This window comes from Phoca vitulina, unplaced genomic scaffold (assembly GCF_004348235.1).
Source record: "Phoca vitulina isolate PV1807 unplaced genomic scaffold, GSC_HSeal_1.0 scaffold9, whole genome shotgun sequence".
NCBI lineage: Eukaryota > Metazoa > Chordata > Mammalia > Carnivora > Phocidae > Phoca > Phoca vitulina.
Window position 1 is genome coordinate 52,120,789 of NW_022589712.1, and position 14,161 is coordinate 52,134,949.

General features: G+C 37.3%; 1 protein-coding gene across 1 annotated transcript in view; it reads left to right on the top strand.

Annotated features, from left to right (window-relative positions):
• SNX3 (sorting nexin 3) overlaps positions 1 to 12,977 on the top strand; it is a 44,514-nt gene extending 31,537 nt beyond the window's left edge. Inside the window, exons 2-4 of the mRNA XM_032408124.1 lie at positions 4,078 to 4,173; positions 10,694 to 10,818; positions 12,198 to 12,977. Coding sequence (XP_032264015.1) covers positions 4,078 to 4,173; positions 10,694 to 10,818; positions 12,198 to 12,303 — 327 coding nt within the window. The 3' untranslated portion in view covers positions 12,304 to 12,977. The remainder of the gene's footprint in view (positions 1 to 4,077; positions 4,174 to 10,693; positions 10,819 to 12,197) is intronic.
• The last annotated feature ends 1,184 nt before the right edge of the window (positions 12,978 to 14,161 follow it).

Genomic DNA, 14,161 nt, shown 5'->3' on the forward strand with positions numbered 1-14,161 from the left:
TGCACAAACATATAGCTAATCTGTCCAGTTCTGTGGCTTCAACTTTTGTGGTAATTTCTCTGTGCTGTTTTTCTGTTTCAGAGTTTTTTTCCTGTTCAGAGATGTTTATTATCTCCTGGTGCTAACAGATACATACCTTAACCAGATACTCAGGGCACAGTTTAACCTTTTCAGTTTTCCCATGATCTGTGCTTTAGAATACTCAGCATGTAGCTCACACTATTCTCAACTATCTTCCTACAGTATGGCTTACTCCATGTGTTAAAAGAATACTGGCCAAATCCAGTATCAATTCCTTTGTGCTTTTATTACACAAATGGTATCATACTGTATATACTGTTCTGAAACTTTTTTTTTAAGATTTTATTTTTTTATGCAATCTCTACCCCCAACATGGGACTTGAATTCATTACCCTGAGATCAAGAGTCACATGCTCAAAAAAAAAAAAAGGTCACATGCTCTGAAACTTCTATTTAACACATCTCAGGCAGGCTTTCTGATCAGCCTATGGCTGAATTTTAGTTTGTAAAAGCTGTATGTTTCATTTTATGTTTGTAACAGTTTAGTAGATTTTGTTTGTTTTATTATAACATGAACAATGCTTAAGTAAACTACATACCAATATATTTTTGTATATGTGGAAATATTTGTAGGATTAATTCCTAGTGGAATTGTTGGCTTAAAAGATAAATGCCTTTATTTATTGTTGTTATTACTATTTTTAGTTTCAGAGGTAGAATTTAATGATTCATCAGTTGCATATAACACCCAGTGCTCGGGGCGCCTGGGTGGCTCGGTCATTGGGCGTCTGCTTTTGGCTTGGGTCATAATCCCGGGGTCCTGGGATCGAGCCCCGCATCAGGCTCCTTGCTCAGTGGGAAGCCTGCTCCTCCCTCTCCCACTCCCCCTGCTTGTGTTCCCTCTCACTGTGTCTCTATCTGTCAAATAAATAAATAAATCTTCAAAAAAATAATAAATAAAAAAGTCATTTAAAACAAACAAAAAAACCACCCAGTGCTCATTCCATCAAGTGCCCTCCTTAATGCCCATCACCCAGTTACCCCATCCCCCACCCACCTCCTTCAAGCAACCCTCAGTTTGTTTCCTACAGTTAAGAGTCTCTTATGGTTTGCCTCCCTGTTTTCATCTTATTTTTAAGATACACACATTTAAAAGAGTGATAGATGTCACCAAAATGCTCTCCTTACAGGTTGTACCAGTTTTTACTACCATCAGCAGATTTTTCAAGTGTCTGTCTCTCTCTCTCCTCATCATCACTAGGTATTAAAATGTAATACCTGCCTGAGTGAAAATGGGATCTTACTGTTTTAACTAGCATTTCTTGTGTGAGTGAAGTTGAACATTATTGGCCATTAGTCTTTCTGTGGTCTGCCTGTTTTGTCAGGTTATTCATCTTTATCCTTAATTGGTCTCTAAGTAAACATTTTAATAAAATTATCCCTTTGTTTTATGTTGCAAATATTTTGTCTACAATTTGTTCTTGGTCTTTCAACTTTTTTTTGGTTTATGGTATATGGTAGTTTTAACCACGTAAATTTAAATTTTTTGTATACTTATCCTTTAACCTCCCTAATATATTGTAAATTTCAAAAGGGTTAGGGCTCCATCTCAGGCATTATATTCCCCAACTTACCTAGTAGCACTAGCCCTTTTATAAATGTTCCCAAATTGTAAAAATAGTTGAATCCTCCTAAAACTGTAGTAAAAAAGTAATCATCCTTACTCTTCTCTATTTAGAAAACCAAAATGGAACATTTTATGAGGGTTAAATAAGTTGAAAGTGACCGATCAAGAGTTTATAATCAACAGAGCTTAAAGAAAACACCTCCACATTTTTTCATTTTTATTTTGATCAAGTTGAGTTGAAAGATGTTGGTGTTGATCAGGAGGAAGTTAACTGGCAAACTTGCCACTCCAAATGTAATGGGCAAATAATATTAAGAATTGCATGATGTGACTTTATCAAAACTTTAAAGCAGTCATCATGTAAAGAAAAATCATAGCCAGAGAGCAAACTAAATATAAGAATTTTCTTTAACTGTGACCCTTTTTTATATATAATCTATCATTATTAGCCAGTCATGGACTTTTTCTCCTTCCCACTCCCCTCTTATTAAAGTGAATCAGATATAATCATGATTGTGTCAAAAGTTCAAAAGGGAAAATGGAAGGTAAAATGAGCTGAATTGGCACTCTTCCCTCAACATTGTACCCGTAAGCTTGATATGTTGTTTCAGAGATTAACTTTATGGACTTCCGTACCCAGAAGTATGAAAATTCTTAGGGAACTCTTTTCACAAGCTTGATCTTAGCATATTGAATAAAGAGAGCAGCTAATCCCTTTTGTAAAGTAATTTGAGAGGAGGGAATTCAAAATGTAAAATCTCACCTGCAGAAAACACTCAATTCTATAAAAGCCTTTCTATCTTTAGACACTTAGAAAGACTTAATATTTTAATGCGGAAGGGTGAACTTGGTTAAAAAGCCAATGGGTGAAATTAGAGAGAAATAATCCAGTGCTTTCTTTCTGGGAGTTATCATCCTGCTCCCCAGGGGACCTAATTTTATTCCCTGTGGGGAATGAGAATACCCTTCCGTACAGCAAGCCAGCATCTCTAAATATAAGCTTGACTTTTAGTATAATAAGAGTCTTGTTATGTGCAGTTTTGCTCTTAGTCATTAATACAATGAACAAATGTTGTGGTTACCTGGGAAAGAAAATTCAAGTGCTTTTAAACCTCTTGTGAGATTTGGTTTCACGCTTGAAACCTATTCAGTGTTATGCCCAATAGCATCTGTAGATTCCAAGCTATAAGGTATACAACACGGAGAAGTTAATACACTTTGGAAAAAATTGAGACCTACTACAAAATGAGTTTAAGACCCTGAATAAAAAGCTTTTCTTTTGCTGAATGACAATAACTTATCAGTGGCATTAAGTTTAACAAATGATTGATATTTTCTTAAGAGTAAGGTTTACGTGGTGGATGATGTCTCTTCTGGTGACGCTTACCTTTTTTCTTTTCAGCTGTAAAACAGTTTGCTGTTCTACAAGTGCAAAGACCAAATTAAAAACAAAATATAATCTAAGAGTATATAGTATTAAATAACATTTTCAGTATGGTATGTATGGTATTAATTGCCATATAAACTTTGTGATACGTGCGCTTTAAATTCTATTCTTGATAATAAAATCATGGTGGTATACTGCTTCTGCTAATAGTCCTTAATCATAAACCATTTTAAAATGGGTTTGGTGGTGTATTTTCTCTTTTTATAGGGATCAGTAAAAGACAATAAAAATCTTTCTTGTTACTTTTAGAAGTTGACATAAGTGGTCCTTGCAGTCTTATAAAGAACAGTCTCCATTCCAACGTAACCCCAAAGTACTGGGCATTACGTTTTCAATTCTTAAAGTTGCCCTCAGCCTATAAAGCTGTGGATCTCTGAACCTGATCTAATGTGTATGACTGCTCATTTCCTGCTAGTAGTAACAGTGCAGACATTACACAGTCTCCCTGCTAGTTTCTGGCATTTTTAGAATATTAAGCATAATCCTTTATTCATTTCTTTCATTGTGAAACGTCTAATCTAGTCATAATAATAAAGTATTTTGTATATCATGTCAAAGTAGTTAAGGTCTCTTTCCCCTGTGAGCATCGTATGGTAAGGTGCTATCTCACCTGGATAGCAGTCAGAGCTAGCTTTATCTCACCCCTGTTCAGTTGACATTTCTACGGCTCACTGAAATGGAAAAAAATGGCCTTTATTTATGTAACTGACCACAGGCAGAATGACCTTACCTAAAGCCTATGTGCAGACACGCATTTTAAAAGTTGTACTCCAGTGTAAATAATATATTTGTTTAACGTTTAGCCAAGTTTTATTTTGTTAGAGGTAAAATGTCATCATAATAACTTTATGATTTTCTTATCTTAAGGTAACCAGATTTGCCATATTATCAGTTTGACAAACAGATTCCCCACCCCAGCCCTGTTTTTGAAGTCCCTGTCCCATGCTTCAACTTAGGAGTGATTTTTTTTTTTTAACTTCAGACAAATCTGCCTATTTTCAAGCTGAAGGAATCTACTGTTAGAAGAAGATACAGTGACTTTGAATGGCTGCGAAGTGAATTAGAAAGAGAGAGCAAGGTAAGAATTATTTGTAATGGGATTTTAAAGCCAAACACTCTGAATTTTATTTAATTAATTTATTTTTTAAAAGATTTATTTGTTTGACAGAGAGACACAGTGAGAGAGGGAACACAAGCAGGGGGAGTGGGAGAGGGAGAAGCAGGCTTCCCGCGGAGCAGGGAGCCCGATGCGGGGCTCGATCCCAGGACCCTGGGATCATGACCTGAGCCGAAGGCAGACGCTTAACGACTGAACCACCCAGGCGCCCCTAAACACTCTGGATTTTAATGTTTTAAGGACCTTTCAGAAGACTTATCTTGAATGAAGGGGGTAAAAGCAAGTATAATTTCTTTTTTCTAGTAGCTCAATTTTGTCTTACTTTATGGGAGATGGATGAAGTCTAATTTTTCCTTAGAACTCGTTCTTCTCTTGTCTACTTTAATGGCTCAATTGAGGCCTTTGCTGACTCACACTTGGATAACGCTTACTTCTCAGAAGTCTTTTGCTATTACTTCCTTTCCCTCATCTTCCTCTTCAGTCTTGCCCCCCCCAACCCCACACCTTGCCAAGTTTCTCTTCCTCAGTACATCTCATATATCATTGTATTTGCAGTTTTTTTCTTTTACTGACTCATAATACATTTTTTCATCATCACACATGTATATATAACAAAAGCTTCGTAAACCAGTACTTACTCTGTGATAGTGCTGATATTCTTCAGCTTAGCTTTTTTAAATGATGGCCATGGTCTAATAGGTTACTACATGCAATTTAAAAACACTGTTGTATACCTTGGTGTAAGAGTCTTCTCTTAAAATTTAGTGGCTTTGGCTGCAAAAAAAAAAATCAAGGCAAGGCAAGGTCTCATTCTAATGTCCCTAATTTCAGCACTGTTTCAGAAGGACATCAGAAGTTGATATGTAGGAGCCCTGAAGTAGTTAAGGCTAGCTTATGCTCATTTCTAAAGTCTGATAAGTTGAAATGGAAGGAAAACTTCCTTAACCAGATACTTGTGGCTGTATACAAGAGCAATATATTACACAAATCATAGTATTCCATTGAAATGTAAAGGAGTTTTGCTCAAAAGAATATAAAAGTATAGGGGTGCCTGGGTGGCTCAGTTGTTAAGCGTCTGCCTTCGGCTCAGGTCATGATCCCAGAGTCCTGGGATCAAGCCCCACATCAGGCTCCTTGCTCAGCGGGAAGCCTGCTTCTCCCTCTCCCACTCCCCCCACTTGTGTTCCCTCTCTCGTTGTCTCTGTCAAATAAAATATATATATATATAAAAGTATAAAATATCTATGAATAAAACTAGAAATATAAGACCGATGTAAAGAAAACTTTAAAACTTCACTGAAAGATAAAAGCAGAACTTAATAAATAGAAATACTACATTCTTAGTTTGAAATATTCACCTTTGAAGATTCATTTACTCTGTAAACATTTGAGAGCTATTCTGTATGTTCTGTGAGTTATAGATAGAGCTGTGAACACATTAAGTCCCCCACTTTCATGGTCCTCACATTCAGTTGGGGAAGTCAGGTGGTGGTGAAGGGATAGCAGAAAAAATACTAAGATATATAGTATGTCAGATGGTGATATGCTCTAAAGAAAACAAAAACCAAGGGAAGTAGGGAGTGGTAGGAGAGTACTCTTTTATAGAGTCGTCAAAGGAAGGCCTCACTCTTAGAGGTGACATTTTAGCAGTAGACGTGATCAAAGTAAAGCATTATCTCCTAATTCTGATAGAAATCTTAGTGGGTTTTTTTTATAAACTTGCAGATTTATGTATGAGCTTTACAATCAAAGAGAACACCAAGAAGAGTCAAAAATTATTTTCAGGGGGCGCCTGGGTGGCTCAGTCGTTAAGCGTCTGCCTTCGGCTCGGGTTGTGGTCCCAGGGTCCTGGGATCGAGCCCCACATCGGGCTCCCTGCTCCGCGGGATGCCTGCTTCTCCCTCTCCCACTCCCCCTTCTTGTGTTCCAGCTCTCGCTGTGTCTCTCTCTGTCAGATAACTAAATAAAATCTTTAAAAAAAAAAAAAATATTTTCAGCATGTACTGAGCACCTGCAGACATCAGAGTTTGTCTTAAGGCTATAGTAATTAAAACAGTCAGGTATTGCTTTAGGGATAAGCAGATAGATTTAGCAGAATGTAATAGAACTTAGAAGCCTACTTGCATGTTTATTGGAAATTTAGTTTGTAACACGGATAGCATTGTCAGTCAGTAGGGAGAATAATTTATATTCAGTAAATGGGGTTGAAACATTTGGCTGTCTATTTAGGAATAAAAATTTATAACTCACTGTGTATAAATTATAGATGGTTTGAAGTTGTAAATGTACAAAACTAGTTAGGAAAGTTTTGGGTAACGAAATTATTTATGATGGCAGGGAAGAAGTCCCAGCTTTATTGAGATATAATTGACAACACTGTGTAAGTTTACGGCATCTGTTATATGTATATATTGTGAAATGATGACCACAATAAGCTTAGTTAATATATCCATCACCTCACATAGGTTTGTTTTTGTTTTTGGTGGTGGTGAGAACATTTAAGATCTACTGTCTTAGCAACTTTTAAGTGTATAGTACAGTATTGTTAACTATAGTCACCATGCTCTACATTAGATCCCCAGAACATTTTGTAACTGGAAGTTTGTGGCCTTTGACCAGCATCCTCCATTTCTCCCATCCCCCAACCCCTGGCAACCACTGATCTGCTACTCTCTGTTGCTAGGAGTTAGATTTTTTTAGGTCCCACACATAAGTGAGATCATACAGTATTTGTCTTTCTCTGATTTATGGGAAGAAGTGTCTTGATAGGTTTTGGGCTTTGCTTAACATAGCATGTGGTGCACACTAAACATTTGGGACATGTAGACATCACTTATGGAAAAAATAACGGCTTCATTGACATATATATAATTCACATGCCATAGAGTTCACCCATTTAAAGTAAAATTCATTGGTTCTTAGTATATTCACAAAGTTGTACAACAATCTCTACATTCAGTTTTAGAACATCTTAATCATTCCATAAAAGAAATCCCATACCCATTAGTAGTTACTACCAGTTTCTCCCTCAACCCCTCCTCACCCAGCCCTATACAACCACTAATTGACTTCTCTATGGATTTGCCTTTTCTGGACATTTCATTAAATAGCATAGAATATATAGTCTTTTGTGTCTGGCTTCTTTCACTGAGGGTGTTTTTAACATTAATCACTAATTCATTTTTTTTTTCCTAATTCATTTCTTTTTGTTGCCAAATAATATTCTGTTGTATGGATATACATTTTATTTATCCATTCATCAGTTGTTAGACATTTGGGTGGTTTCTACTTTTTTACTATTGCAAATAACGCTGCTGTGAACATTTGTGTATAGGTTTGGTTTTTTTTTTTTGACATATGTTTTTATTTCTCTTGAGTATATATGTAGGAGTAGATTTCCTGGGTTCTCTATAACTGTTAAACTTTGAGGAACTCCCAGACTGTTTTCCAAAGCAGCTGTACCATTTTTACAGTCCCACCAATGGCTGAGAGGTCCACTTTTCTCCATATCCTTACCAACACTTACTATTATCTGTCTTTTTTTTTCTTTTAAGATTTATGTATGTATTTGAGAGAGCGAGTGTGTGCACACACAGCAGGGGAGGGGTGCGTGGGGGGAGAGAGAATCTCAAGCAGAGTCCCTGCTGAGTGCAGAGCCCCACTCGGGGCTCAGTCCCACAACCCTGAGATCATGACCTGCCAACTGAGCCACCCAGGTGCCCCTACAATTATCTGTCTTTATTATAGCTGTCCTAGTATGTGTGAAGTGCAGTGTCATTGTGGTTTTGATTTTCATTTCCCTGAGGGCTGGTGATGTTGATCATCTTTCCAGGTACTTACTGGTCATTTATAGATCTTCTGTGGAGAAATACTTTTTTCAGATCCTTTGCCCCTTTAATAGAGTGTTTTGTCTTTTTATTTTTATTTATTTATTTATTTATTTATTTTTAAAGATTTTATTTATTTGACAGAGAGAGACAGCGAGAGAGGGAACACAAGCAGGGGGAGTGGGAGAGGGAGAATCAGGCTTCCCGCTGAGCAGGGAGCCCGATGCAGGGCTCAATCCCAGGACCCTGGGATCATGACCTGAGCTGAAGGCAGACGCTTAACGACTGAGCCACCCAGGCGCCCTTGTCTTTTTATTATTGAGTTGTATCTAGAATATATAAAAACTCTTACAAGTCCCTTATCAGATACGTGATTTGCAAAAATCTCCCATTTGATGGATTGTTTTCACATAATGCTGTCCTTTGAAGCACAATACTTCACTTTTAGTAATAGACCAGTTAAATATCTGAAGGGTTTAACCTGTGTGAAAGTTGTACTTTATTACACTATTGCTAAGAACAATCAAGTATTTTTGTTTATATATTAATACTTTTAACCAAAATCTGTTATATGAGGCTAGAAAGTAGGTGGTATTTAGTGTTTACTGGTCATTATGGTGAAATCTTTTAGCTTTTAGTTTAGTATGCTTTTCTTTATTATGCTGGCCCAAATACCTTCCTGTCTACTTCTCACCCCCCATGTACACAAACATCTTTGGATTAATGACTGTTAAATTGGTAAGAACTCTAACTAGATCTTTTCAGACTGCTTAAGCAAAAGTAATTTGATGTTGGAGAGGATCTTTGGAATTGTAGCGGAACAAGCCACTCATGACTTTTGTTAGCTACGACCTGTTACCTACAACCTCACCATCCATTTCAGTGACTGTTTTGAATATTACGTTAGGAAGAATGTAACTCTGAAGATAACACGTAGTAATCTTAAGTTTCATGCTAAATTTTGCCCTGAATTAATGGTAGTTATTTGTTTAGTACATTGGTTCTAGCTTCTTTTTTAATAATAGCTTTATACATACAGATGTTTTTCCCTGCCCATCAGATAGCCATTCTACTGGAGCTCAGTTAGTGGTCCTGATCTCTGCTTCTCAGTTGTAAGGTCCCTGCATGTTTTAACACTCAACTTCACAAATGCTAATGGAGGGTTTCGAAAATGCTAAGGCAGAGTTATGGAGATAAATCTTTAGATGTCTTAATCATTGGTCATCTGGGGAGAAGAGTAGATCTAGGAAGGATTTAGGAAGTTCATGTCTGGCATTTGGTTTTGTGTTTCTTTTTTGCTCTTATTTTGTTCTTTGCTATTCTGTATGAAGTTGTGTTGATCTTTCCTTTTTTTACCTGCTGGATTATTGTTTTAGGATAGAAACTGCATCAAGAGTTTAAAATTTTCAGAATACGTACAATTTTATTACTTGTGTTTACTATTTATATTTCTTCTTGTCTGAATTGTTTGCTTACACCTTTTCTCTGTTTTGTGTAAGATATGGGTCCAGCTAAGTGGTTAGTCATTTAACAGATATTTGAGCTTCTGTTGTGTGCCCAGCCTTTCTTAAAATAACCATAGGAAGCCTGACACAGGATCCTTATTTGAAGGCATTAATAGGATAAATTGGTGGCTTTCCACCAGGGGCAGTTTTGTCCCTCAGGAGACATTTGACAATGTCTGGAGAGTTTTTATTGTCACAACAAGGGGGTGCTCCTGGGTGCTACCCAATCTAGTGGGTAGAGGCCTGGGATGCTGCTAAACATTCTACAGTGCACAAGAAAGCCCTCCCCACCCCACCCCTAAAGAATTATCTGGTTCAAAATGTTAATAGTGCCATGGTTGAGAAACCAAACTAACCTGTGAAATAAACAGCTATGTGCTATTTAACTCAAACAGATATTTGAGCTCCAGGTAATTCCTAGAAGAGAGATCAGTGTAAGTGGGCGCTAGAGGACAGTTAGACTTTGAAGGGGAAAATTGGGATATTCCTATGTAGGAAGAAAGAAATGACAGGTCCTTGGGGAGAGAGAGGGTAATGGATGTGGGAGAAAGTTGACATGTTTCTTAGCCTAGAAAATGGAAGAGTGGTGACAGAATTGTTGATTATTTTATTCTTTAAATGCTGCTCGAACACAAGTAGGGAAGACTATATGCAGATGGTATGAGGTGGAGGAAATAGACCACAGAATTCTTATCTGCCCATGCTGGAGAGAATTTGTTAATACTTCATTTCTTGGTGTGATTGAAAGTTGATCTTGATCTCTGCAGTCTCCACCGTGAGAAAGCATTGTCTCCCCTAAGTGGCCTCCGGATTGTCTGGAGGCACCGCAGCCTTTATGGTTGCTCGAGTGTTCTCTTTGTACACTTGTGCCTCGACACGTTCAGCAGAAATGGTAATTAAGTTATGGGCCATGCCCTTGAGGAGCCTTGGTCTGCTGGGCTATTCTGCATTTTGGTTATCTTGCCTCCAAACACTGAATCTTTTTTCAGTGTGTTTTTACTGATTTTCTTTTATATTTAAACTGGCTTACAGTTTAAATATAAAAGAGTGGCTGTCCTAGGGAACACATACTTTGTTTTCATGTTGTGCTGTCTAATTTTCACAGCCCAGTCAGCATCTTCAAGAACTTTCTTTCCTGTATTTTTTCAGGTTGTAGTCCCCCCGCTCCCTGGAAAAGCATTTTTGCGTCAGCTTCCTTTTAGAGGAGATGATGGAATATTTGATGACAATTTTATTGAAGAAAGGAAGCAAGGGCTGGAGCAGTTTATAAACAAGTAAGTACTTTCTGTACCTCGAGGTGTAAGAGGGAATAGTGTTCCGAGACAACTTCAGGTGAATACTAGTAATTTAGGTATTAAGCTAAACGGTAACACTACTTTTCTTTTTGGCCATTTCCTAACTAACTTTTTGTACCACTTAAATAAAGTAGAAGTATATAACAAGTTGAAGATCATGTGATAAATATTAACACACTTGAGTGATTAAAATGAGTATCTTTGTGTTGACCTAAGTTTTGTATTTGTTTTTCATGGTTAATTTATGCAAATTACATTTAAAATTGCAGCATTTAAAAAATACAGTTTTACTTATGATTTTTTCTCATTTAAGGTATGTTCTAGCGTGAACAATAAAACTTACAGTACACTTGCAATCATTTTGTTTGATTGCAGATGGAGGTTATTATCAGCATGTCTTGTGTAAAGGTACACATTTAAAATTTTCATGGCAAAATGTATTTTTTCAACATGTAAGAAGACCTGAGATTGTTTTACTTTAGAAACTCTTAAAGCAAAATTTCTAGCTTTTAATTTTACTCCTTTTGAAATATAGCCATTTTTAGAAACCAAAGTAATAGAATTATGCCAGGAAAAGGGGTCGCTATAATTGTGCATTGGCCTTAAATTTAACCAAATAAGGTCAAATACTGGAGAATAATGGTTGTGTGAGCTTAGTATTACTCAACACTTCAGTTTTTATCTAGTAATAAAGACTGAAGATCTGTGAGTGGTTAAACAGGAGGGAAAGTTGTACAAAGCCTTTAACTTTTAGTTATCTGCTATAGCACGTTAACCTTCGTTGTCTTACGAACATGTTTTCCTTTGGGAGAAAGCCGTGCCGGCAGAGGTGTTTTTTAAATTCAGAAATAGAAGTCTGGTTACCCATTTTCATCTTATGTTTAGTCTGCAATGGAAACCTTTAAAGCAAGCAAAAAGAAGAAGAAAATGGACACTTACGCCTCTTTCTTAGTATTTTGAGCTTTTATTGAACTTCAGTATATTTCTAATTCTGATCCTGTGTCTTTTCCTTCTTTAAAATGGGTTCTTAGAATTAATGACAGGTTTCACTTTGAACATTAAAATTCATTTAGGTTTCTTGTGACTATACCAGTTAATATATAAAGAAGTTAATTGGGTACATTTTCTAGAAGCAGTGCAAAGCTAGCGATTAAATGTTTTCTAAATGACCTAGTGAGCCAAAGGAAAGGAAATATCTACCATTCGTTGATAGAGCATAGCCTTGTGAGCAGTCCAGAATAACACTTACTATAATGCTAAATCGTACGTGCTTTTTAACCTTAGAATATATGTGTTTGACCCCCAGCCCCACTTTTGAAAAATACTGTTGGACTAAGTTTGTATTTTTTAATTCCTAGGGTCGCTGGTCATCCTCTGGCACAGAATGAACGTTGTCTTCACATGTTTTTACAGGATGAAATCATAGATAAAAGCTATACTCCATCTAAAATAAGACATGCCTGAAATTTGGTGAGAAGGGGCAAAAACAAAACAAAAAACAAAAAAAACCCTTTCCGTGACTATTATTCATATGCACCAGTGAAGAAGTTCTAACTAACTTTTAGCATGCTGCACAGAAACTGGTATAACATGCCTTCAGTATACTAACATTCATATGCTCGGTTTTGTTTTGTTTTGTTTTGGCAGTTGACAAGAAGTTAATTTGCTTTAGTGAAAATCCCTCATTCCAGCCTTTCTATATAAATAGCTCTTCCTTGCTGTTTTATTGTGGTACCCACCATCGCCTCACAGACCTGTTACTCCAGCATAACCCACAGTGTCCTAACTAAAGTTACTGACTTGGTCTTATCTGCACAGTTTTTGTGTCCTGTTTGCTTCTTGAATCTGATTAACTAGAATATTTCTCTTACTCCTTTTTAATATGCGATGTCCCTTGACCTAATTTATGTGTAGAAGCACTACACCATTGGTTTCCAGTCCCCCATGTGTTAAGATACACACTTGTGTGCAGGAAGTCTCTCCCTTCAGGCTTGTAATACCTTTCACGTGGAAGATCAATGAGGGAAATCTTTATATTCTGTATAAAAACAAAATCAAATTTATATACTAAAATCATTTGTCTAAAAATTTAAGTTGTTTTCAAATAAAAATAAAAAAGCATTTCTGATGTGCACTGATTGTGTTGTCCCCGGCTGCTTTTCCCCCTTTCTGGCTGCCCTGCTTAACTCACTGTTGAGAGGGATTATTTACGAATTATATACTTCTCATTCCTGTAACTCCATTCCTCTTAAACAGTGGTGCTATCAAATAGGCTACCACCCTTTGAATTGGGGTATTTTCTTTTATACAACAAAAAAAGTGATGTACTAAAAGAAGCATTCCTTAAAGCTTACTGAGTTGTTATGAAGCACTTTGTGTATTTGAAAAATGCTTTATAATCTCAAGTCATTCTTAAAAGGCCTTTTAAGATAAGTCAGTACCGTGACTCCTGTTTTGCAGAGGAATTTTTTTCCTAGTTCATCTGAGTGACTTGTTTAAACACACTTAGGAAGGGTATAATAACCCTTTTCTGGGTCAGCAGATTCATGCTTTCTCTTTAATTTGGTTTGGGATCGTGGCACACTGTATCCCCTTTGACCAAGGGAGAAGGGCACAGTGTTCTAGCCCGTGACTTGTGTAAGTGGTAAGAAACCAAAACATGCAGGACTCCTTGCTGCCTCACTTGTGGTGCGGCCAGAATGCGGTCTCTGATTTGAATCTGTACAACATCTGGTGGCATGGGGGGACCTCTTGTGACCCAGAGTTAAACCCCAAGGTAAGGAAAGTTTATCCTCCCACTCCAGAGCTGTCTCCTCTGGAAACACGTCCGTCCGTTTGAGAGGAAACCAGCTTAGGTCTGGGCCAAACTAGGATATCCACCAAGCAGGTTGGAAGTCCTAGGAATTAGAGCTGCCCTGTAAGGCCTTTTGTTGCTTAAATAATATTTCACAATCCCATATCCGGACATTTCAGTTACTATAAATTAAGAAGGCACAAAGCTAAACAACAGGTGAACTTTATTTCAGTGCGCTAGAGAAGTAACATCAAAGGCTGTCAGTTTTTGGTATGCAGAACGGAGTAATGGTAGCTCTGAATTAACTCCTCTCGAGCAGTGGTTTTCAAGCAGGGATGGTTTTGCCCCCAAGTCACATGTAGCAATATCCCAAGACATCTTTGATTGTCACACTGGGGAACACTACTGACTCCAGTGGGCATAAGTTAGAGATGCTGCTGAGCCTCCTGCCACGCACCGGCCAGCCCTCCTACGGCAGAAAAACGCCAGGAGTGCAGAGGCTTCCACTCCTTGTGGAATTCTTTTGAT